Source organism: Lipotes vexillifer, unplaced genomic scaffold, assembly GCF_000442215.2.
Source record: "Lipotes vexillifer unplaced genomic scaffold, Lipotes_vexillifer_v1.1 scaffold982, whole genome shotgun sequence".
Lineage (NCBI taxonomy): Eukaryota > Metazoa > Chordata > Mammalia > Artiodactyla > Lipotidae > Lipotes > Lipotes vexillifer.
The window spans coordinates 2,256,961-2,282,881 of record NW_006789467.1 but is presented as its reverse complement, the minus strand read 5'-3'; the positions used below and the strand labels follow the sequence as shown (position 1 = coordinate 2,282,881).

At 46.6% G+C, this 25,921-nt stretch overlaps 1 protein-coding gene across 3 annotated transcripts in view; it reads left to right on the top strand.

The window, feature by feature from the left end:
* The first annotated feature begins 322 nt into the window (after window positions 1-322).
* Window positions 323-25,921, top strand: part of SPECC1 (sperm antigen with calponin homology and coiled-coil domains 1) — a 186,744-nt gene continuing 161,145 nt past the window's right edge. For all 3 annotated transcript variants that reach the window (XM_007462667.1, XM_007462666.1, XM_007462665.1), the window contains exons 1-2: window positions 323-469; window positions 18,743-18,878. In XM_007462667.1, coding sequence (XP_007462729.1) covers window positions 323-469; window positions 18,743-18,878 — 283 coding nt within the window. The remainder of the gene's footprint in view (window positions 470-18,742; window positions 18,879-25,921) is intronic.

The following is a 25,921-nucleotide window of genomic DNA, read 5'->3' as shown; positions in this document are numbered from 1 at the left end:
CTTCCCGGACCGGGGCTCGAACCCATGTCCTCTGCATTGGCAGGCGGATTCTTACACTGTGCCACCAGGGAAGCCCGCACATGTGTTGTTAATAGTTGGGTGAAAGCTGCTGTGAAGCCAGAGAAAGAAACCTGCTGCAAAGGTACCTTCTCAGTAGTAAGATGCTCTATGTGCAGCCCCATCCCGAAGGCTCATTCTCCGTGGCCACGGTGGTGCCCGTGGCACGTGGGGATGGATCTCTGTGATGTGTCTCAGCAGGTTCAAGTGTGGACACACGCTTTTTATTTTCTGCTCTTGTACAGAAGGACCCACTGGGACAAACATGCGGAGTGCAGCCAAGCCCTGGAGTCCAGTCACCAGAGTGGGAAGCCGTGGGGTGGACCGCGCGCGACCCCTCCCCGCCCCTCCTCCCGGCATGAAGAGCTCCAAGTCATCCACCTCGCTGGCATTTGAGTCCCGACTCAGCAAGGTATGGACGGGACACACAGGGCAGGGCTGCTGGGCGCCCCGTGACAGTGAGCAAGGCCCCAGGAGCCCCGGCATTGCTTGACCTAAAGGCGCAGAACAAAGGGGATGCAGTTGGAGTGCCCTGGGGTGGAGAGGGGAACCGTGCAGCTTAACAGGGTGACTGGGATCCCCTGCCCTGGACCATGTGGACTCTCCAGCCAGAGTTTGCCCCCAGCGCCCACTAGACAGGCTCAGCGTCACCAGGATCCTCATAATCCAGGTGTCAGCTCCCCACCCGCCTGCAGCTGGGCTCCCTCCTCTCCGTGTTCCTTTCCCCTGACCCGGGAAGCCCCTGGGGGCTCCACTGCTGGCTCCTTCTCACCCCCCAGGGGTTCCTAATGTCAGGTGGGCCGGGGCGCCTCCTTCCTCACCCTGAGATGAAACTCAAGAGACCGTGTCACCTACCTACACACACACTTTGGAGAAGTCAGTGTAGTATCCTAACTATAAAAGCCAAACAAAGGGAACATCGCTTATAGGTAAGTAAACCACATTTCTACCCATGTCTGCCTGTGCGTGACTCTGCTGGAGGACCCCCGTGCTCCTTGGAGCCCTGTGGACGTGGCAGCTCTGGGCAGGATTCAGGGTTGTCGTGCTGATGTCTCAGATACCAGGAAGGCTGCGTGGGAGACACGTGATGTGTTGGTTTGAATGCTGAGCACTCTTGGTAAAGTTCTGAACCCAAGTGCAGCCTCCCCTCGTTACTCTTAGAAAGTTGAGTGTATCTTAAAGTTGTGCAAGAAATACACTGTTTTTTACATGTAAAACAAAGGGATGCTGTTGACTCGGATAACAATAAGAAGATGCTCCACCGCCGAGTGTCTGTGGAATCCGTGAGACGTGTGGGATGCAGGGCAATTCTTTGTGCAAGACTGTCACGTTCACGATCTCCATCCTCCTGTCCCTTAGGTGTCAGTAGCACCTCCAGTTGCAGTGGCAAGTAAAGATGCCCCCACAGATTTCCAACACACTCCATGAGGGACAGCACCGTCCCTGGTGAGGACACTTGTTCTAGGTGACAGCTTCTGCTCTCATGAATTTTATCACCGTGTGTGGATGACCCACAAATTTGCATCTCCAACCAGCACTCCTCCAACTGCCTTTGTGACACCACCTCTTGGATGTCTACAAGGCACCTTGAAGGTGACCTATTCAAAACTGAATCTGTTCTTTCTCCTCTCCATCTCTCCTGCCCCCCTAAACCTGCCGCCCCTGCCCCTGGTGACTCTTCCCATTTGAGTAAACAGCAACTCCATCTTTTTAAAAAATATATATTTATTTATATTTTTGGCTGTGTTGGGTCTTTGTTGCTGCATGCAGGCTTTCTCCAGCTGCGGCGAGCGGGGGCCACCCCTCGCCGCGGTGCGCAGGCCTCCCACTGCGGCGGCTCCTCCTGTTGCGGAGCACAGGCTCTCGGCACGTGGGCTTCAGTAGTTGCGGCACGCGGGCTCAGTAGTTGTGGCTCACAGGCTCCAGAGTGCAGGCTCAGTAGTTGTGGCACACGGGCCCAGCTGCTCCGCGGCATGTGGGATCCTCCTGGACCAGGGCTCGAACTCCTGTCTCCTGCATTGGCAGGCGGACTCCAAACCACTTTGCCACCAGGGAAGTCCCCAGCAACTCCATCTTTTAGTCGCTCAGGCCAGAACCCGTGGCATCATCCTTGGACCCTCCTTTTCTCACATCCCGTGGTCCATCGGCAAAATGCTGTCTACCTTAAAAATAGATGTCAACTCCCACCAGCTCCCACGGCCTCCTGGGGACCACCAGGGACATGCCACCACCTTCCTGCTTTTGACTTGAGGCCTATGCTCCGTTCTCAGCAGAAGCTGAGTGGTCCTTTCAACACAAGTCATGTCACTTCTCCGCTTAATACGCTCCAGGCTTTCCCCACCGACTCAGAGGGGAGCAAAGTCCAACCCCTACCGCCCCCCAGGCTGCCCAGGCTCCGGACACACGGCCTCCAGGTGCCCTGGCGCTGTCCCTCGTGCGAGCCAGGCGTGGTAGCTGCCCCTCAGCCTGGGGCATCCCTCGCTCCCGGCCCTGCACTCTGCCGCTTCTCCTCTCCTAAGTCTGTGCTCAAGGTCACCTTGTCAGGTGCACCCCTGACCAGTCTGTGTAAAGTGTGGCCTCGGCCCATCTTCCTCGCCCTGCCTCGTTTTCCTTCTCAGCTCTTAGCACCCTCACACCCACCTGCGTGGTTACTGTTGTCTCCCCATGGCTAGACTGGAAGCCCCGCGAGGGCCGGGACCATCTGCTCTTTTGTTTGCCACAAGCTGTGTCCTTCACGCTTAGGAGAGCACCTGCTACCTGGCAGTGCTCGACGTGGATCGAATGCCCGAGCACACCTGTTCTCCCCGGGGGTGATGGATGTGGGAACAGGAGGAGAGGGGGTCGGGACCCCTGGCCGCATTGGGACCCCCAGCTCTGCCCCTTTGTAGCTGTGAAACGTCAGGCAAGCCAGGTAGCTGCCCTGAGCTCCGAGATGGGATGAGCACCGTACTTGCCACAAGGAGTAAATGTGGATAAAGTGTCCTACATATAATGTGGATTATTATTCTAATATCCCAGACTTGACTGTTATTTCCATGATTTTAATTTTTATTATCTTTGACCTATAGCACATTTGGGAGACATCTCTAATATGGATTTTTTTCTTTTTTTTGCGGTACGCGGGCCTCTCCCGTTGCGGAGCACAGGCTCCGGATGCGCAGGCTCAGCGGCCATGGCTCATGGGCCCAGCCGCTCCGCGGCATGTGGGATCTTCCCGGACCGGGGCACGAACCCGCGTCCCCTTCATCGGCAGGCGGACTCTCAACCACTGCGCCACCAGGGAAGCCCTAATATGAATTTCAAATGAATACATACATTTCTCCCAGAACAGACCCGTAGAGATTCTGGAATACATTAAAATATTTTAAAAGCAGTGTTTCAAAAAAAGGTCTGAAGCTCGTGTGTTTCCTAAAGACAATGAAATGGTGGCCGCTCTGCATGTGATCGGTGTGTGTTTTGGAAACTTGTTCCACGAGGAAAATGTCAGGGGAAAAGCAGATACTCCTGTGGAGACCCTCAGCTCTCGTCCTGGTCCTTGGGATTCCCAGGCCCGACCCTGTAAAAGAGGATGACGGACGGGGCTTGGGGGAGGGAGTAGCAGAGAGACATATCCCCCTGTACCTGTCTGGCTCTGACCCTCTCTGCTGTCCGCCTCAGTGGACAGAGGAAGAAGACAAAAAACCCGGAGAACAGAAGAGAAAGAGGCAACAGCGATGGACAGAAGAGCAAGCAGATTTCCCCCTGAGTATTTACTACGGAAATCTGTGAGCGTTCAGAGAAGCTGAATTACACAGTGAACACAGCATCCCACCACCTGGATGCCACAGTTAACGTCTTACTACGACTGCTTTGTAGGAGATGGACACATATGGGATGGACAGATGTGTTTTCACTGGCCCCAAATAGGAAAACTAAAACAAATGCACCAAAAGTAGGATGAAATACCCTACTGCAGATGCTGGCCTAAGCTGAAAGAGCCCTGGGGGAGCAGGTGGGGGAACAGGAGCCTGGATGGGACGGCGTGGTGTGAGGGGCTACCGTGAGTCTTCCTTGTGTCTCTGAGCACAGCACAGGGAGGCAAGTACCCGGACTGCTCTGATGCAAACAGGCTGTGTCACACCGGCCACTTATGCAGCCCAAGTCTATTAGTCAGGACTCACCTGGTCGCAAATGACAAAACATTGGCTTGAGCAGAAAAGAAATATATGGAACAGATCTGAGGTTCCCGGGTCACTATGTGCAGGGCAAAGGTGCAAGACCGGAGCACAGAGAGGCCAGGACCATAGACTGGGGTGTCCCAGGACTTTCTGTCACCTGTCTCTGCTTCTCTGTCGCCTGCACGTGGTATGAAGCACGGCTGCCAGCCGGCCCAAGCCTCCCTCATCCCTTGGAAGGCTCAGCTGCTTCTTTGCTTCTGGCTGGTTAAAAACAAAAGCAAGAGAAGAACTGGCTGGGCACGAGTCATGTATTGATCCTGCCCAGTCTCCTGTGTCCAGGGTTCAGGGTGCCTGGAAAGCAGAGTCTTAAGGTTTATGTCCTCTACGAGTCTCGGGGACCCTGTCAGTCCTGTCATTGTCCTTCAGGAGTGAATGCTCTACACCTGCGCCACCTGATAGAGGAGCCACCGGCCCCGTGTGGCGATGAACCCTTGACACGTGCTGTGAGTGCAAAACACACACCAGAGTGGTCGCTTCGCCATCTTCATGTCTCCTTGACGTCCTCAGAGACGCTGGCTTCCCCACCTCCCGCCTCTGCTAAGCCCTGCCTCAGATACACCGTCCTGGGAAGGGAATAATGGATCCGCCCTGAGATGGCGGGACCAACTGCAGCTTCCTGTGGCCGCAAGAAGGCGTAGCTAAGACATTCTCTAGGAATCTTCTCTACTCTCCCTTCTAACTTGCTGCACCAAATCTGTCAGGCCCTAAAGAGAAACAAGCAAGTTAGAAAAGAGTCAGAAGAACCTATACTTCTTCCTCCATGAAGCAAATTATCCTTAAAGAAAAACAAAACCATGTGGCTGACAGGGTCTTGGTGCTCTGGCCTGGTGTCAGGCACGTGCCTCTGAGGTGGGAGAGCCGAGTTCAGGACATTGGCCCACCTCCCGGCCCCACGTGATATCAAAGGGCGAAAGCTCTCCCAGAGATCTCCATCTCAACGCTAATTCCCAGCTCCGCTCAACGACCAGCAAGCTGCAGTGCTGGACACCCTATGTCAAACAACTAGCAAGACAGGAACACAACACCACCCATCAGCAGAGAGGCTGCTGAAAATCATACTAAGTTCACAGACACCCCAAAACACACCACTGGACTCGGTCCTGCCCACCAGAAAGACGAGATCCGGCCTCGTCTACCAGAACACAGGCACCAGTCCCCTCCACCAGGAAGCCTACACAACCCACTGAACCAACCCTACCCACTGGGGGCAGACACCAAAAACAACGAGAACTACATACCTGCGGCCTGCGAAAAGGAGACCCCAAACACAGTAAGTTAAGCGAAAGGAGAAGACAGAGAAATACACAGCAGATGAAGGAGCAAAGTAAAAGCCCACCAGACCAAACAAACGAAGAGGAAATAGGCAGTCTACCTGAAAAAGAATTCAGAATAATGACAGTAAAGATGATCCAAAATCTTGGAAATAGAATGGAGAAAATACAAGAAATGTTTAACAAGGACCTAGAAGAACTAAAGAGCAAACAATGATGAACAACACAATAAGTGGAATTAAAAATTCTCTAGAAGGAATCAATAGCAGAATAACTGAGGTAGAAGAACAGATAAGTGACCTGGAAGATAAAATAGTGGAAATACCTACTGCAGAGCAGAATAAAGAAAAAAGAATGAAAAGAATTGAGGACAGGGCTTCCCTGGTGGCGCAGTGGTTGGGAGTCCACCTGCCGATGCAGGGGACACGGGTTCGTGCCCCGGTCCGGGAAGATGCCACATGCCGCGGAGCGGCTGGGCCCGTGAGCCGTGGCCGCTGAGCCTGCGCGTCCGGAGCCTGTGCTCTGCAATGGGAGAGGCCACAATGGCGAGAGGCCTGCATACCGCAAAAACAAAAGAAAAAAAACAAAAAAAACCCCAGGACCCATATATATGTTGTCTACAAGAGACCCACTTCAGACCTAGGGACACATACAGACTAAAAGTGAGGGGATGGGAAAAGATATTCCATGCAAATGGAAATCAAAAGAAAGCTGGAGCAGCAATACTCATATCAGACAAAATAGACTTTAAAATAAAGACTATGACAAGAGACAAAGAAGGACACTACATAATGATCAAGGGATCAATCCAAGAAGAGGATATAACAATTGTAAATATTTATGCACCCAGCGTAGGAGCACCTCAATACATAAGGCAACTGCTAACAGCCATAAAACGGAAGATTGACAGTAACACAATAATAGTAGGGGACTTTAATACTTCACTTTCACCAATGGACAGATCATCCGAAATGAAAATAAATAAGGAAACACAAGCTTTAAATGGTACATTAAACAAGATGGACTTAATTGATATTTATAGGACATTCCATCCAAAAACAACAGGATACACTTTCTTCTCAAGTGCTTATTGGAACATCCTCCAGGATAGATCATATCTTGGGTCACAAATCAAGCCTTGGTAAATTTAAGAAAATTGGAATCGTATCAAGTATCTTATCTGACCACAACGCTATGAGACTAGATACCAATTACAGGAAAAAATCAGTAAAAAATACAAACACATGGAGGCTAAACTACTAAATAACCCAGAGATTACTGAAGAAATCAAAGAGGAAATCAAAAAATACCTAGAAACAAATGACAATGAAAACACGATGACCCAAAACCTATGGGATGAACAAAAATCAGTTCTAAGAGCGAAGTTTATAGCAATACAATCCTACCTCAGGAAACAAGAAACATCTCAAATCAACAACCTAACGTTACACCTAAAGGAATTAGAGAGAGAACAAAAGAAACCCCAAAGTTAGCAGAAGGAAAGAAATCATAAAGATCAGATCAGAAATAAATGAAAAAGAAATGAAGGAAACGATAGCAAAGATCAATAAAACTAAAAGCTGGTTCTTTGAGACGATAAACAAAATTGATCAAATGTTAGCCAGACTCATCAAGAAAAAAACAGAGAAGACTCAAATCAACAGAATTAGAAATGAAAAAGGAGAAGTAACAACTGACACTGCAGAAATACAAAGGATCATGAAAGATTACTACAAGCAACTATATGCCAATCAAATGGACAACCTGGAAGAAATGGACAAATTCTTAGAAAAGCATAACCTTTGGAGACTGAACCAGGAAGACATAAAAAATATAAACAGACCAATCACAAGCACTGAAATTGAAACTGTGATTAAAAATATTCCAACAAACAAAAGCCCAGGACCAGATGGCTTCACAGGTGAATTCTATCAAACATTTAGAGAAGAGCTAACACCTATCCTTCTCAGACTCTTCCAAAATATAGCAGAGGGAGGAACACTCCCCAACTCATTCTACGAGGCCACCATCACCCTGATACCAAAACCAGACAGTCACAAAAAAGGAAAACTACAGGCCAGTATCACTGATAAACATAGATGCAAAAATCCTCAACAAAATACTAGCAAACAGAATCCAACAGCACATTAAAAGGATCATACACCACGATCAAGTGGGATTTATCCCAGGAATGCAAGGATTCTTCAATATACGCAAATCAATACAGTGTGATACACTGTATTACAGGATAAAAACCATATGATCATCTCAATAGATGCAGAAAAAGCTTTCAACAAAATTCAACACCAATTTATGATAAAAACCCTCCAGAAAGTAGGCAGAGGGAACCTACCTCAACATAATAAAGGCCATATATGACCAACCCATAGCCGACATTGTTCTCAGTGGTGAAAAACTGAAACCATTTCCACTATGATCAGGAACAAGACAAGGTTGCCCACTCTCACCACTCTTATTCAACATAGTTTTGGAAGTTTTAGCCACAGCAATCAGAGAAGAAAAAGAAATAAAAGGAATCTAAATCGGAAAAGAAGAAGTAAAACTGTCACTGTTTGCAGATACATAGAGAATCCTAAAGATGCCACCAGAAAACTACTAGAGCTAATCAATGAATTTGGTAAAGTAGCAGAATACAAAATTAATGCACAGAAATCTCTTGCATTCCTATACACTAATGATGAAAAATCTGAAAGAGAAATTAAGGAAACACTCCCATTTACCATTGCAACAAAAAGAATAAAATACCTAGGAATAAACCTACCCAAGGAGACAAAAGACCTGTATGCAGAAAACTATAGGACACCGATGAAAGAAATTAAATATGATAAAACAGATGGAGAGATATAGATATACCATGTTCTTGGATTGGAAGAATCAACATTGTGAAAATGACTATACTACCCAAAGCAATCTACAGATTCAGTGAAATCCTTATCAAACCACCAATGGCATTTTTCACAGAACTAGAACAGAAAATTTCACAATTTGTATGGAAACACAAAAGACCCCGAATAACCAAAGCAATCGTGAGAAAGAAAAATGGAGCTGGAGGAATAAGGCTCCCTGACTTTAGACTATACTACAAAGCTACAGTAATCGTGACAGTATGGTACTGGCACAAAAACAGAAATACAGATTAATGGAACAGGATAGAAAGCCCAGAGGTAAACCCACACACATATGGTCACCTTATCTTTGACAAAGGAGGCAAGAATATACAGTGGAGAAAAGACAGCCTCTTCAATAAGTGGTGCTGAGAAACTGTACAGCTTCATGTAAAAGAATGAAATTAGAACACTCCCTAACACCATACACAAAAATAAACTCAAAATGGATTAAAGACCTAAATGTAAGGCCAGACACTATCAAACTCTTAGAGGAAAACATAGGCAGAACACTATGACCTAAATCACAGCAAGATCCTTTTTGACCCACCTCCTAGAGAAATGGAAATAAAACCAAAAATAAACAAGTGGGACCTAATAAAACTTAATAGCTTTTGCACAGCAAAGGAAACCATAAACAAGATGAAAAGACAACCCTCAGAATGGGAGAAAATATTTGCAAATGAATCAGTGGGCAAAGGATTAATCCCCAAAATATACAAGCAGCTCATGCAGCTCAATAACAAAAAAATAAACAACCCAATCCAAAAATGGGCAGAAGACCTAAATAGACATTTCTCCAAAGAAGATATACAGATTGCCAACAAACACATGAAAGGATGCTCAACATCACTAATCATTAGAGAAATGCAAATCAAAACTACAATGAGGTATCACTTCACACCAGTCAGGATGGCCATCATCAAAAAATCTACAAACAATAAATGCTGGAGAGGGTGTGGAGAAAAGCGAACCTTCTTGCACTGTTGGTGGGAATGTAAATTGATACAGCCACTATGGAGAACAGTATGGAGGTTCCTTAAAACACTAAAAATAGGGCTTCCCTGGTGGCGCAGTGGTTGAGAATCTGCCTGCCAATGGAGGGGACACAGGTTTGAGCCCTGGTCTGGGAAGATCCCACATGCCGCGGAGCAGCTAGGCCCGTGAGCCACAACTACTGAGCCTGTGCGTCTGGCTCCACGACAAGAGAGGCCCTGATAGTGAGAGGCTGCGCACCGCGATGAAGAGTGGCCCCCACTTGCCACAACTGGAGAAAGCCCTCACGCAGAAACGAAGACCCAACACAGCCATAAATAAATAAATAATTTTAAAAAAACAAACACTAAAAACAGAACTACCATATGACCCAGCAATCCCACTACTGGGCATATACCCATAATTCAAAAAGAGTCATGTACCACAATGTTCATTGCAGCTCTATTTACAATAGCCAGGACATGGAAGCAACCTAAGTGTCCATCAGCAGATGAATGGATAAAGAAGATGTGGCACGTACATACAATGGAATATTACTCAGCCATGAAAAGAAACAAAATTGAGTTATTTGTAGTGAGGTCGATGGACCTAGAGACATACAGAGTGAAGTAAGTCAGAAAGAGAAAAACAAATACTGTACGCTAACACATATATATGGAATCTAAAAAAAATAATGTTCTGAAGAACCTAGGGGCAGGACAGGAATAAAGATGCAGACGAAGAGAATGAACTTGAGGACACGGGGGTGGGGAAGGGTAAGCTAGGACAAAGTGAGAGAGTGGCATGGACATATATACACTACCAGATATAAAATAGATAGCTAGTGGGAAGCAGCCGCACAGCACAGGGAGATCAGCTCGGTGCTTTGTGACCACCTAGACGGGTGGGATAGGGAGGGTGGGAGGGAGACGCAAGAGGGAGGGGATATGGGGACATATGTATACGTAGAGCTGATTCACTTTGTTATACAGCGGCAACTAACCCAACACTGTAAAGCAATTATACCCTGATAAAGGTGTTAAAAGGAAAAATAAATGAGTCACAGGGATGAAAAAAAAAATACAAACCAGATTTTGAAGAGTGACTACAAAAGAAGTAAAAGACCTTATTAATGTGTTTTACATTGATTGGTAATATTTTGAATGTATTGGGTTCAGAAAATATATCGTTAAAATTAATTTTACCTGTTTCGTTTTTTCATGTTCCTATTCGACCATGTCAACTTAGGTCTGTGGCTCTTATAATATTTCCATTGATAGTGCTGCTGTAAACCATTTGGTCCTCAAAGCATGGTCCCCACACCAGCTGTATCAGCATCACCTGGGAGCTTGCCAGAAATGCAAATCCTCAGGCCCTGCCCCAGACCTAGGGATTCAGAAGCTTGGTGGTGATGCTAGGGTTGCGGGCTGGGGTGCAGGCAGCCGTCTGCATTTTAACAGAAGCTCCAAGGATTCTGATGGACTCTCAAGTTTGAGAACCACTGCTCCAACCAGAACATGTTATCTACCTTTAAAGACCGGGTTGTGTTCTGTGTGATGATTTGAAAGCTTTGAATCTCCACCCCGCACCCCATCTTTGTGGAATTGAAGGAATTTCTTAGTTACATTCCCCTGTGAGCTGTTCAAATGTTTTCCTTTTGTCAGCTTTCAGGTACAGGTGCTCAGCGGCTTGAATATCAATGGAAGCGATAGTGAAAATACTTATATGAAAGCAAATCAAAGCAACACCAACACTTCCGTAGGCATCTTCTATAACAAACCAGAAATCTCAAGTGGTGCCGAGGCTGCACGTGATGACTAGGAAACAAAGCCAAGAATGCAGCCACAAACAGAGAAAGAAAAAGACTTAGTAACTGAGACTCATAGGTTTCTGTGTCTGATTTTGCCTTCAAAAAATAGTGACGGTGTAAGAGAGGCTTCGGCAGTTTGCCTCAGAGGACTGGTAGGATGGGTTTGGGGTCTGTAGGCCCTGCCCCCTGGGAGACCTTCTAAGCCGTGACTCTTTCTCTGATGGAAGTCCCTGTGGAAGGTGCAGGAGAAATGAAGTGCTCCCTGTAAAAGCTTTGCTGCCACCCAAACACGCCGTGTGTGTGATAGGGAGAGAAGGCATGCCCCTGGCCTGGAACGTGTCTGACTTATCCTTTCACCTGGAAAGGATGGGCTCAGATCTTCTTATAATACAGAGTGGGACCCCAAAGTCCACGAAGAGGCAGAGTAAGTTGGGTGCGGCTGGTAAAATGGAGCTCAGAAGTGGGCTTCAGGGCTAGCATGGTGTGTAGGAGCAACAGAACTTTCAGGAGCAGCTGTCATGTGTGGAGCAGGTGCCCTGTGCCAAGGTGTTTTGTATATTTCATTTCCACTTCTCACAATAGCCATGTGAAGTGTCTGCTATCCCTGGCTGTGCCTGGTACCTCATAAGCACCCACACCATGAATGTTTCCTGGACGTTGTTACGAAAAGATGGAGAGTCTGAGATCCAGGGAGGTTAGTGACTTGCTTTAAAAAGTTATACTGTGGGGCTTCCCTGGTGGCGCAGTGGTTGAGAGTCCGCCTGCCGATGCAGGGGACACGGGTTCGTGCCCCGGTCCGGGAAGATCCCACATGCCGCGGAGCGGCTGCGCCCGTGAGCCATGGCCGCTGAGCCTGCGCGTCCGGAGCCTGTGCTCCGCAACGGGAGAGGCCACAACAGTGAGAGGCCCGCGTACCGCAAAAAAAAACAAACAAAAAAAAACGGAAAAAAAAAAAAAGTTCTACTGTGCCCTCTGGAATCCCCGTTGCATTGCCTTAATCTTTTCCTAAAACAGTCCCTTCTCATTCTTGCTTTCCTTTAATAACAAAAATAATAACGATGAGTTGTGTTGGTTATGATTATAGCCGGCATCTGTTAAAAGCATGCTATGTGTCAGACACTGTTATTCTAAGCACGTCCTATGGCTAACTCATTTAAGCCTAAAAGCTACACTACCTAAAAGGTACCATTGCTAGATCTGATTTTTAGGTGAAGAAACCAAAGCACAGAGAGGTAAAGTGATTTGCCCTAGGTCACACAGCTAGTAACAGGCAGGGCCAAGATTCCAACCCAGGATTCTAAGTTTGGACTTAGAGCCCAGGCCCTTAGTCACCAACCTGGGCCGCCCACGTGATGTGGCTTTCCTGCAGCCCCATTTATTCGCCCTCACCCCATGAGGTATGGCCAGCGCCTCTGACTCCTGTTGGTCTCCGGCCCAGCGGGAATGTTAAAGCCTTTGGAAACAGTGCCGGGCCTAAATCCCGCTCTGCCTCACCCATACAGCCTTGAGTGAGTTAGTTAATCTCACGTTAGTTTTCTCATGTCCAACACGGCAGAGTTGTGGTTTGAATGAGAAGAAACCTGTGGGTAAAGGACCCAGAAGGACCCACGCCGCCCCATGTCATCAGCTCCCGTCCGTTTCCTGAATTCTGCCCCCCACCCTCCAAGCAGCCTCGTCCTCCGTGTCTTCAAAGCAAGAACTCGACTTTGCCCTCCTTCCACGTCCCCTAGGTGCCTCCTCTGGTCCTGCTGACAGAGGGCTCTCCCCAGCGCAGCCCCAGCCGGAGGGTTCACCTGGCTGCAGACACATGGGTGTCCCCGTTGTCAGCTCACCAAGTCTGAATCCTTATCACTGCTGCAGACCTGGGGAATCTGGAGGGTCCTGCCCTGGTCCCACATGCTGCTTCCCCTCTCCCCGGCTGCCTGTCCCCACCCTCTAGCACATACCTGCGGCCTCTGGGATGCTTTGCTGCCTCACCTGCCAATAAAAACCTGGTGGTCTTCCAGGCCTACTCCAGGGCACCTGCTCCGGGAGGCCACCCGCCTCTCCCGTCCTAGTTTTCTGAGTCACTGCACAGGAACCAGGCCCTTTGCTGGACGTTAACTCAGAGCACAGGCCTGCCTGCTCCGCTTTGACACGCGTGCAGCCTGGCCCCATGGACTAAGTACACGGTGTGTATTGAGGATGGACGCCCGGCTTGCAGTAGGCCTTCCGGGTCACAGTGTCCAGGACGGTGGGAGCAGTCCCAGGGGTCGTGGTGAGAGGGGAGGAGTCCCAGGGTCTCTGCTCCGGCCCCGCTCCCCCTTTCTCTCTCTCTCCCCGCCAGGGTATGTGCATAGGGCTGCTCCGGGCTCCCTGGGATGATGGTACCCAGAAGGGATGCCCTCGGTTCTTTCCCCGGGACCCGACTCTCCTGGCCCACTTCTTCCTGACTCTCACATCTGGATGGAAGGCAGTCGGATGAAATCAGATATGAAAGGTCAATGGCCGAAACGCCCTTGAACCTTTAAACTGTTAGCAGCAGCTGATATTTCAGATGGTCCCCATATCCCACAGGACACCTTAGGGCTGGGGAAAAAGGGGCAAAAGAGCAAAGGGTGGGGGAGAAGGGCGTTTTCTCCGGACCTCCCTGAATCACATTCTTTTGGTGTGAAATGTTGTTTCATCCAGACCCGAGGTGATTAATCACAGCATTTCCATATTGTCTGTGGAACGAATGTAAAGTCTGCCTTAGGATTAATAGTTCAAATTCACCGTGTTTGAAACGGAGGTTAGATCAAGTCAGTCACTACAACGCTTGGCTTTTACCGCGGTGCCTTGGCAGTGCCGGTGTTCCTGATGTAAGGAAGGGTCAGATGCAGCCACTGCTGGTGGTAAGCGGATGCGGGGGCGAGTGCAGCCTTAGTCTAGGATCATGACGGGGCTGGCACGCCGTCCTATTTATAAGCCCAGAGCCTGGGGTATTGTTGATGTCACATCGTTATAGTACTTGTGCTTTGAGCAAAAGCTTTACATTGATACAATATGCAATAAGCCTGATCAACAAATTCTTTAAGCCTAAATAAGTAAATAAAATCTAATATAACAGCTAGGATTTAGGAGGTGAGAGGGATCTTAGATGATTTAATCGAGTTCTTCTGTTTTTTAGGTGAGGAAACTGAGTCCCTATATAATAACTTGCCCAGGGCCCAGCAGCCAATCAGTCACCTATTTCTAATACATAACAATACCCCATGCTCTGGTTCCAGACTTTTGTTTGTAAGTATGAAGGTGCTGCCGTGGCTACCAGCCCAGAGAACCATCATGGAAGAAGCACCGAGAAAGCTTTCAGACAGCAAAGGTGGAAGTTTCTGGCTGAGTTCCCACAGCTGTAACAGTGATTATGGTGATGATGGTGGTGGTGATGTGATGATGGTGACGGTGGTGGTGATGGTGATGATGGTGGTGGTGGTGATGGTGGTGGTGGTGATGGTGACGGTGGTGGTGATGGTGGTGATGATGGTGGTGGTGATGATGGTGATGATGATGGTGATGGTGATGGTGGTGATGGTGGTGATGTGATGGTGGTGATGGTGATGGTGGTGATGATGGTGATGGTGGTGGTGGTGGTGGTGGTGGTGATGGTGATGGTGGTGATGATGTTGATGGTGATGGTTATGGTGGTGGTGGTGGTGGTGGTGGTGGTGGTGGTGATGATGGTGATGATGGTGGTGGTGGTGGTGGTGATGGTGGTGATGATGGTGATGGTGGTGATGGTGATGGTGGTGATGGTGACGGTGATGGTGTTGGTAATGATCATGATGGTGGTGGTGGTGATGGTGATGGTGGTGATGGTGATGTGATGGTGGTGGTGGTGGTGGTGGTGGTGGTGATGATGGTGATGATGGTGGTGGTGGTGGTGGTGGTGGTGATGATGGTGATGGTGGTGATGGTGATGGTGGTGATGGTGATGGTGATGGTGTTGCTAATGATCATGATGGTGGTGGTGGTGATGGTGATGGTGGTGATGGTGATGGTGATGGTGATGGTGGTGGTGATGATGGCTGCTATTTATTGTGTTCTTAATTAGGGTCAGAAACCTGGAGATGTGTGTGTTATTTTCTCTCTTTTAGAATTGAGGAGCCCTCAGCACCTTCCCCCATCACACAGGTAGGGAGAGGCGGAGGCAGGGTCCGTCCCCAGCAGCCTCTCTTGGAGCCACAGGCACACACCTTAACCACTATGTGGGCTGCTTCCCATGGTATTGCTGGGCACCTCATATGTGGAATTCCCACATCCCAAGTCCTCTTTTGCATTGCCACCCCTGTGAACAAAAGCAGACCCTCAGCTACAGCATCTGCGCACTGCTAAATCCCCACTGGAGACCCTCCAGCCCTGAGCCTGGGGTGGTGACCTCCCACCTGCCACCCCTGCCTTCTGTTGCCTCGCCTGCCATCTCACCAAGAACCAAGCTCTATGGGAAGGGGCCGGGGGCAAGCTATACCCCTGAGCCCATGCCCCGGGGCAGGCGGGGATGGTGGCCAGGGTGGGATGGCTGGAGGCCGGTGGGGACCTCTCATTCGGTGGGTGCCCTGTCCTGGTTTGCAGAACCAGCCTTGGCTCTCTGGGCCTTTGCTGCAGAGTTTGATAATTCCACACTTCTTTGCGTCAGACTTACTGATTTTAGGAATGTCGGAGAACCAGACAGAGCAAGGCAGAACCAAGAGCATATCATTTGCAAAATTACGTTAAGAATTCCCTTCCGTGTTTCCTTTGAGGTGTTTTCAAAGTCTAAAATCAGAACTGATTTCCCTGTGGGGACCCAGGAAACCCCTGGCACACTTCTAGGCAGAGTGAACAATAGTTCTTTTCTGTTGAGGAAATGGTGCTGACATCCTGAGCTATTGTCGTTTAGTACATGTTACACTGATGACCTGGCAGATAATTTGAGAGGCTGGAGAGCTTGGGTGCAGGGACCCTTATTACTCTGAAATGGGAGGTAGGAAAATGATCATGGGGTCCGTGTAAGAAGGCATTTGAGGTATTTCTGTGTCAACCCTTGTCGTATTTCATCCCTTTTGTTAAGCTGTGGTGGTCTGTGCTGTTGGCTGGGCAGTGTGGTTACATTTACATCCAGTAAACTGCAAGCGTGCGCACACAGATTATCCTGTCAATATTAACTGGTTGTTTTAAACATTAATCATTTGTTAAAGATCTCGACTAGGATTGCTTGGCTAATATTTAGACTTTTACCACCTTTTTTAAAATGTAGGCTGTGGGGAGTTAGTGTTTAAGGAGTAGAGTTTCAGTTTGGGAGGATGGAAAAGTTCTAGATGGTGGTGATGGTTGTACAACCGTGTAATGTGCTTAAGGCCACTGAACTGTACACTTGAAATGGTTAAAATGATAAATTTTATGTTATGTATATTTTACCATGATCAAAAATAACACTAGGGAAAACCCTAGACGAGCAGTTGGCAGGGTGGCACCAGGGCTTTGCCCCTGGTTTAACCCATCCTCCAGCTTTCTTTCTTTCTTTTTTAGTGAGGCACAACATACTTACAAAACAGCATATAAAGTGCATTAATCTCAGTCTTAGCTGTGCAGCCCGTTTAATTTTTATGTGTGCTTATATCTCTGTCACCATCAGCACCCAGGCAAGATGTAGAACATGCCAGAGCCCAAGAAGTTTCCTTCAGGCTCCGCGCGTGCAGGCTCCAGACGCGCAGGCTCAGCGGCCATGGCTCACGGGCCCAGCCGCTCCCGTGGCATGTGGGATCTTCCCGGATCGGGGCACGAACCCATGTCCCCTGCATCGGCAGGCGGACTCCCAACCACTGCACCACCAGGGAAGCCCGTTTTTGTCCATTCTTGAACTTCACTTGCATGGAACCAGGCATAATACACTCTTTTGTGTCTGGTTTCTTTCACTTAGCATAATGAATGTGAGACCCACCCATTCATTACTGTATCGGTAACTATTTAAATTGCTGCGTGGTTTCCATTGTATACTGTACCACTATTTAATTTACCCCTTCTGTTGAAGAACATTCGGGTTGTTCTAGGTTTTGCTGTAATAAATAAAGCTGCTATGAACATTCTTTTGAGGAGCCTGTGTAGAGCTTGAGTGTGTTTGCTGAATCACAGGGTGCAAATATTTAGCTTTAGTGAATCCTCCCTGTTTTCCAAAGCGGTGACCAGTTTACACTACCACCAGCAGATGGGGAGTGTTCCAGTTGCTCCCCAACCTCACCAGCACTTGGTATTTCTCTTCTCTTGCAAGCCATTCTGAGGGATATGTCGCAACACCCTGAAATCTAAATGCTGCAAAGGTGGACGTGCTTTTTTTGCATTGTGCAAATATCTAGACTCCTAACCTTCAGTGTGTGACCCCAGAGCCAGCAAAGCGGGCTGGAGCAGGGCCTTTGGCCGGTGTGGTGGGCCAGGCTGCTGCTTCCACGTCCCGGTTGATTTGAGGGTGTTTTCACGCTGGTTCCCAGGATGTCAGGTGCATTTGTGGTGGCATCTGCCTGCCTCCATCTTCTGGAACGATTAGTGTTCTCTTTTTTTTTTTTTTTTTTTTTGCGGTACGCGGGCCTCTCACTGTTGTGGCCTCTCCCGTTGTGGAGCACAGGCTCCGGACGTGCAGGCTCAGTGGCCATGGCTCAAGGGCCCAGCTGCTCCACGGCATGTGGGATCTTCCCGGACTGGGGCACCACGAACCCGTGTCCCCTGCATCGGCAGGCGGACTCCCAACCACTGCGCCACCAGGGAAGCCCGAACGATTAGTGTTCTTTAGCAGAGACTCACACTGGTTGAGAGAACTTATTTGTGGGTTTTCTCTTTCACCTTGAGCGTAATTTACCTGGGCCAGAGTGTGAGCTCATTTCGGGGCGGGGTCCCCCCCTTACACTTCAATACCTTTCAACAAATATTTGTTCCGCACCTCCCATGCCAGGGAAGAAAGCAGAAAAGGAGCCGAGGGTCCCTAACAGCCTTTTTCTGGCCTCTAAAAAAGTCCCTCTGCTCCCTTCGGAGGCAGCGTGTGTTTGGGGCCATGGGAGTCCTTGGGGTGAGCACGCGTAGATGTTCAGATCTTTGTATCTCTTCCCCCTGCTTCCTCCAGACGTATGTTTTTGTGCTACATTTTATTGTCTTTGAATTTCTTGTGCATTGCCCTATCCTGACTTCTGTGTACCATACAGTTCTTTCTTCATCAGTTCCCAGCCTTTTAACTTTAAAAAAAAAAAAAACTCATTATTTGACGTGTGAATGATGGGTAGTAACCACCTGCAACCTTATACCGATCTCTGAAACAGTGATGGAGGATCACACTGTGACCTGTGAGGGCATCGCGGGTTTGTCTGCTTTGCGCTTTTCCCTCCGCGCCTTCCTGCTACTCAAGGTGCCCTCGCTGCCCCTCAGCTGCTGGGCAGGTGGGCCCGCTCGGTGCTTTCCTGGTTTATAGCGCTCCAGCCCGAAAATGAGTCTCTTCACCTTCTCTCTCTCCGTCCACCTCTCTCTCAGCTCAAGCGGGCCAGCAGTGAGGACATGCTCAACAAGCCAGGCGGTGCCGCCGCTTCTGGGGCAGCTCGGCTGAAAAAGACGTCCATGTCTGGGGCCTTCTCCGAACTCGCAGAGAGCCGCCTGAGGGGCCCCCCAGGTAGGAGGGCCCGAGGGGGTGCAGGCGGGAGGGACTCAGGGAGGAGGGACTCAGGTGTGTGTGTGGGGGGGGGGACAGGTGGGAGGGACCCAGGTAGGGGGCGCAGGTGAGAGGGACCCAGGTCGAAGGGACCCAGGCAGGAAGGGAGCCAGGTCAGAGGGACCCAGGCGGGCCTTTTCTTGTCCATTTGAAAGCACCTCGGGCATTCACGCCTCCTTCCCCATCAGATACTTACCGAGCACTTAACTCTGAGTAAGGAACTGGTTCAGGCGACAACATCCCACAACAGGAGATGGGATGATCCACAAAAGGAAGCAAAGAGGCAGTGGGGAGCCCTGTGCTTCCCCCGGTCCCTCTGGTTGCCCATCATCTAGCACGTGTTGCGTCCCTGGAGATCCGGGCAGGGTGGTGCAGGCTCTGGGGCCGTCTTGGTGTCTTCGTGGTGCTCCGCGTGTCAGATAAGCGAGTCAGTGCGTAAGTCCCTGGCAGAGGCAGGGGCACAGCATCTGTCTTGGGCCCTACGGAAGTCAGGAAGGTCCTCTCGGAAGGCTGTTCAGACTTGTTTAGATGCCAGTGGCCTCGGGAAACCCTGGGCTTTCTCAGTGTTACTAGTTCTTTTTGAGAAACTGAAAAGGTTTTTTTTTTTTTTTCTAAGTTTTAAAAATATTGATTTATTAATTCACTTAAAAATAACAGAAATAAAATTAAACCCATTACATGTTAACATAATTACCATATCTTTATGAAAAATTTTCAAAAACAAAATAATATTGAGAAAAATGGCATTTTATATCTTTGCATATCTTTTTGTTTTAGAATTTTATTTTTTTATACAGCAGGTTCTTATTAGTTATCTATTTTATACATATTAGTGTATATATGTCAATCCCAGTCTCCCAATTCATCCCACCACCACCAACCCCCCTCCACTTTCCCCCCTTGCTGTCCATACGTTTGTTCTCTACATCTGTGTCTCTATTTCTGCCTTGCAAACCAGTTCACCTGTACCATTTTTCTAGGTACCACATATGTGTGTTAATATACGATATTTGTTTTTCTCTTTCTGACTTACTTCACTCTGTATGGCAGTCTTTAGATCCATCCACGTCTCAACAAATGACCCAATTTCGTTCCTTTTTATGGCTGAGTAGTATTCCATTGTATATATGTACCACATCTTCTTTATCCATTTGTCTGTCAATGAATGACCTGGCTATTATAACTAGTGCTGCAATGAACATTGGGGTGCATGTGTCTTTTTGAATTATGGTTTTCTCTGGGTATATGCCCAGTAGTGGGATTGCTGGGTCATATGGTAATTCTATTTTTAGTTTTTTAAGGCACCTCCATACTGTTCTCCATAGTGGCTGTATCAATTTACATTGCCACCAACAGTGCAAGAGGGTTCCCTTTTCTCCACACCCTCTCCAGCATTTGTTGTTTGTAGATTTTCCGATGATGCCCATTCTGACCGGTATGAGGTGATACCTCATTGTAGTTTTGATTTGCATTTCTCTAATAATTAGTGATGTTGAGCAGCTTTTCATGTGCCTCTTGGCCATCTGTGTCTTCTTTGGAGAAATGTCTATTTAGGTCTTCTGCCCATTTTTGGATAATATTGAGCTCCATGAGCTGTTTATATATTTTGGAGATTAATCCTTTGTCCGTTGATTCGTTGGCAAATATTTTCTCCCATTCTGAGGGTTGTCTTTTTGTCTTGTTTGTAGTTTCCTTTGCTTTGCAAAAGCTTTTAAGTGTCATTATGTCCCATTTGTTTATTTTTGTTTTTATTTCCCTTACTCTAGGAGGTGGATCAAAAAAGATTTTGCTGTGATTTATGTCAAAGAGTGTTCTTTCTATGTTTTCCTCTAAGAGTTTTATAGTGTCCGGTCTTACATTTTGGTCTCTAATCCATTTTGTGTTTATTTTTGTGTATGGTGTGAGGGAGTGTTCTAATTTCATTCTTTCGAAAAGGTTTTTTTTAAACCATTATACTTGAGTCCAGAGTATAGGAAACTTAAAACATGAGAGAATGTATTTCATTTTCTTTTGCAGCACATAGATAAGAAAGCTAAGCTTTCCCTGGTCTAACTCACAATGCAGCTCAATTAATAATAGTAATGTACTGCTCAATTGTCTAAGGTGGGAACACAGCTGAAATATGACATTACTCATTTATAATAGGAGGTGAATGGTAGGCTACTTGTGATTTTTGCACTGTTACATAAAGTATCACAATCCAGATTAGCTTTCCAAAGGTGTATTTTAATTTATTTAGTTTTCAAAAAGTTGAATCTGTGAAGAATATATGTGGCTTTTTTTCCTAGGATGCAGGGGAATGGCCTTGTGTTTCTACATAATGGTTTTACTTTTTTTTTTTTTAACTTGACACTTCATTATTTTTTTTAATTTTTATTTATTTATTTTCTTTTATTATTTTTTTGGCTGCGTTGGGTCTCAATTGCGGCACGTGGGATCTTCCCTGAGGCATGCGGGATCTTTCGTCGCAGTGTGCGGGCTCTTTATCGTGGCGCGTGGGCTTCTCTCTAGTTGTGGCGTGCAGGTTTTTCTCTCTCTGGTTGTGGTGCATGGGCTCTGCAGTTTGCGGCACTTGGGCTCTCTAGCTGTGGCACATGGGCTTAGTTGCCCCGCAGCATGTGGGTCTTAGTTCCACTACCAGGGATTGAACCTGTGTCCCCTGCATTGGAAGGAGGATTCTTAACCACTGGACCACCAGGGAAGTCCCCACATTTGGTTTGTAAAGTACAACATATGAAAGTACAACTTATTTTCATCAAGGCAGCCTAAGGCTGATTCTAAAAGTTAACAAAGGGACTTCCCTGGTGGCACAGTGGTTAAGAATCCACCTGCCAATGCAGGGGACATGGGTTTCAGCCCTGGTCCGGGAAGATCCCACGTGCCGCAGAGCAACTAAACCCGTGCACCACAGCTACTGAGCCTGAGCTCTAGAGCCCGAGAGCCACAACTACTGAGCCCATGTGCCACAACTGCTGAAGCCCGTGTGCCTAGAGCCCATGCTCTTCAACAAGAGAAGCCACCGCAATGAGAAGCACGTGCACTGCAACGAAGAGTAGCCGTCATTCACTGCAACTAGAGAAAGCCCGTGCATGGCAACGAAGACCCAACGCAGCCCAAAAAATCAATAAATAAATTTATATTAAAATAAAGAAATACATGTATCTCAAGCCAAAGCCAGCACTATGGCCAATGGTGAAATCCTAGAAGTGTTTCCATTAAAATCAAGAATGATTCAAGGTTGCCCACCACGAAATTTTTCTGCAAGTATTAACCTAGGCAGTGAGACAGGAGAGCTATAGGAGTGTATTCATGTTGGAAATGAGGATACAAGATGATGATTTTATGCAGATAATACCGCTGTATGTTTAGAAAAATGCTTAGAATTTCCTGAAAGTTGTATCATGAGAAAAAACTTAGCATGTCCTAAAAATATATTAGATATAAGAGTTCAGTGTGTGGCTGGTTATAGAATATAAAATATCAATAGTTTTCTTATCAGTGACTAGTTAGAAAAGATAATAAGAAATGATCCCATTTATGAAGGAACAAAAGAGGTAAAATACCTAGTAATAAACTTAATATTACCAGAGCCTCTATTTTAAAAACTCTTAAAACCCTTTTAAAGGACATAAAAGAAGATGTAAATACACATGATTCTTGGATAAGAAGACTAAATATAATATAGATTAAATTTAGGGACTTCCCTGGTGGTGCAGTAGTTAAGAATCTGCCTGCCAATGCAGGGGACATGGGTTCGAGCCCTGGTCCGGGAAGATCCCACATGCCTTGGAGCAACTAAGCCCGTGCGCCACAACTACCGAGCCTGCTCTCTAGAGCCTACAAGCCGCAACTACTGAAGCCCACGTGCGTATAGCCCGTGCTCCGCAGCAAGAGAAGCCCCAGCTCGCTGCAACTAGAGAAAGCCCGCAGGCAGCAACAAAGACCCAACACAGCCAAAAAAAAAACAAAGATTAAATTTAGTATACAACAAAGATGTCTAAATTATTCTGTGAATTCATTTTCATCACAATTAAAATATCAGTAGGAATTTGAGAGTAGAAACACTGATAAAATGATACTGGGTTTATCTAAAACAGGGGTTCTCAACTGCAGGTGATTTTGCCCTGCACCCCAACCCACGGAACAAGTGGCAAAGTCTGCAGACATTTTTTGGTTGTCATCACTAGGGGGGTGATACTGACATCTAGTGGGTAGAGGTCAGAATGCTGCTAAATATCCTACAAAGCCCAGGACTTCCTGCCCAAAATGTCAATAGTGCCGCTGTTGATAAACCCTGATCTAGAAGAATAAATATTCTAGAATAACCAGGAAATTTCTGAAAAATTAGTGATCGAGGGACTAACCTCTTCAGTGGAACAGTGGAGACAGTCCAGAATACACTGGAGGATTTCATGTAGGATAAAGGCGGCATTTTATATCAAGACGGATAATTCACTCAGAAATAATAACTGATTGGATTTTTAGGAAAAAATAAAGCTGGATCCCTATCTCACTCCTCCCATCAAAACAAATTCCAAGTGAATTAGAGATTAAATTTTAAAAAGTGAAACCATGAAAGTACAAAGAGAAAACATGAGAGAATCAACTTGTAGTCTCGGCCTTGGAAGGGCCTTTCTAAGTAGGAACAAACACAGAAGCCATAGAGGAAATGGTGAAAAATCACATAAGTATTAAACACTCCTTCGTAAAAAGAGGAAATTATTTGCAAAACATGTAACAAAGGTGGCTTATTTACAAAGAGTTTGTATAAATCAATAAGAAAAAGAAAGTAAAAAAGAAAAAAGAGTAGTTCACATAAAATGGAAATAGATAGCCACTAGAAAGATGCCAAGTCTCACTTAGAGGTAAAGGAATGTAAATCGGAGCAATAATTACGATATACAATTTCCCCTAACAGATTAGTAAAAATTAAAATGATTGAGGCAATTCCCTGGTGGTCCAGTGGTTAGGACTCCACACTTCCACTGCAGGGGGCACGGGTTTGATCCCTGGTCGGGGAACTAAGATCCTACATGCTGTGTGGCTCGGCCAAAATAAGTTAAAAAAGAACAGCAAAACATTAAAATGATTGATAATTTCTGATGTTATTAAGGGTGAAAGGAGCCACACCACATATAGATGATGACAAGGACAATCTGGTAAAATCTATCTACATTTGAAATACATATAATCTTTCACCAAGAATTTCTACCGCTTAGCATTTAGCGTTACTGATATACTTGAAAAAGGATGCCGATATATATGGACAAGATATTCGGTCGTGGCATTATTGTAACAGTAAAATACTGGAAATACCTACGTGTGTATCAGCCCAGCGCTGATTGCAGAATGAGATTTTGATACAGCAGAACAGTATGCAGCCATGGAAACTGACACAGATTCGTCTGTACGGACAGGGAAAGATCATTACTAAGAGGGGAAAGTAACATGGTGCATCTAGTCTGACCTCATTTGTTTTGATTTTTAAATAGATGTTAATATAATTTTTGAAATCTGTAACTTTTTTTCTGGGAGGATGTAGGGATGTTATCTTTGAGGTAGTGGTGGGGGAGGGACTTCCCTGGTGGCTTAGTGGTTAAGAATCTGCCTGCCAGTGCAGGGGACATAGGTTTGAGCCCTGGTCCGGGAGGATCCCACATGCCGTGGAGCAGCTAAGCCCACCCGCCACAACTACTGAGCCTGCGCTCTGGAGCCTGTGCTCCACAACAAGAGAAGTCACCGCAATTGGAATCCCGCGCACCGCGTCGAAGAGTAGTCCCCGCGTGCCACAACCAGAGAAACCCCGCGCGCAGCAACGAAGACCCAACGCAGCCAAAAATAAATTAAAGAAAAAAAAAGACACACACAAAAAAGAAGTGGTGGAGGAAGGAGACTTTTCATGTTAGATCTTTCTATACTGTTTAAAAATTTTAAAAACACATGCAGACATTGCTTTAAAAAAATAAAAACAGAGTAAATACAAATCATAACCTAAATTTTTTTTTTTTTTTGCCTTAGCCAAATCCTTCCTCTTCCACTAGCTTTTTAGTGTGTCTTACCTATTCATTGGTAAATTATTTAACTGCTTGATCCCAGCACCTGTTCCCTTTGTTCAGGATTCTAGAGAAAGACCTTGGCTTTACTTGTTCCCACACCCCATAGGCTTTAGTTTCCTTACTTGTTCCCTTGAGGAAATACCTACAGATCTACAGCACAATGATGTCACAGCAAAGGTCTGTGAATGCTTTGTAAACTGTAACGGGCTATTGAAATGTAAGATGCACTTCTGTTCCTATAGTTATCATTCAAATTCAGTTTGCCGTCTACTTGATTGTAATGAAATTATATCCTTTGACCTTATCGAGTTGAATTAGAAAATTGCATTTGTCTCTGAACCTTTTGTTTTGAAGTGCAGGTTATCCTTAACATTTTCATATCAGCTTTTGGACAGTTGGCACTTTTGTACATTGTCATGTATCCCCAAACTGCCTCGTTCCTGGTGAATTTGGACCCGTGCATCAGCTGATGAGCCCACTGTTAGAAGCAGTGGCCGGCATGGCCATGCTGCCCGTCAGCCGGTGTGTCTCTGTTGCAGGTGCCAGCACCCCTGCAATTATGCAGTCGTGTTAGTTGGTCGTGTGAATATCGGATCACACTTTGTCTTTATTTTATGAGCACGAAAACCAGGGGAGTGAGAGTGTTGGCACTAGTAATAAGTGTGGGTTTTTAAATCTCAGTCCTGTTGAGTCAAAGAGGGAGGTGATTTAGTGTGTTAGAAACGGCACCTCACTGGACTCACAACCATTCTCTGTAGATTCAGCTGTGAAGAATAATATAAAATTAAAGAAAATAAGGAAAATGCTAGCAGTATGTAGTTGATTTCGTCTTAAAGGAAAGATGTAATTATAAATTATTTATAGAACTTAGGGGAAAGAAATCTTTTTATGGCCCTCAAGTCTTACTTAGTTTTTGAACTTTTGGCTTTAGGGCACTTTTTTTTTTTT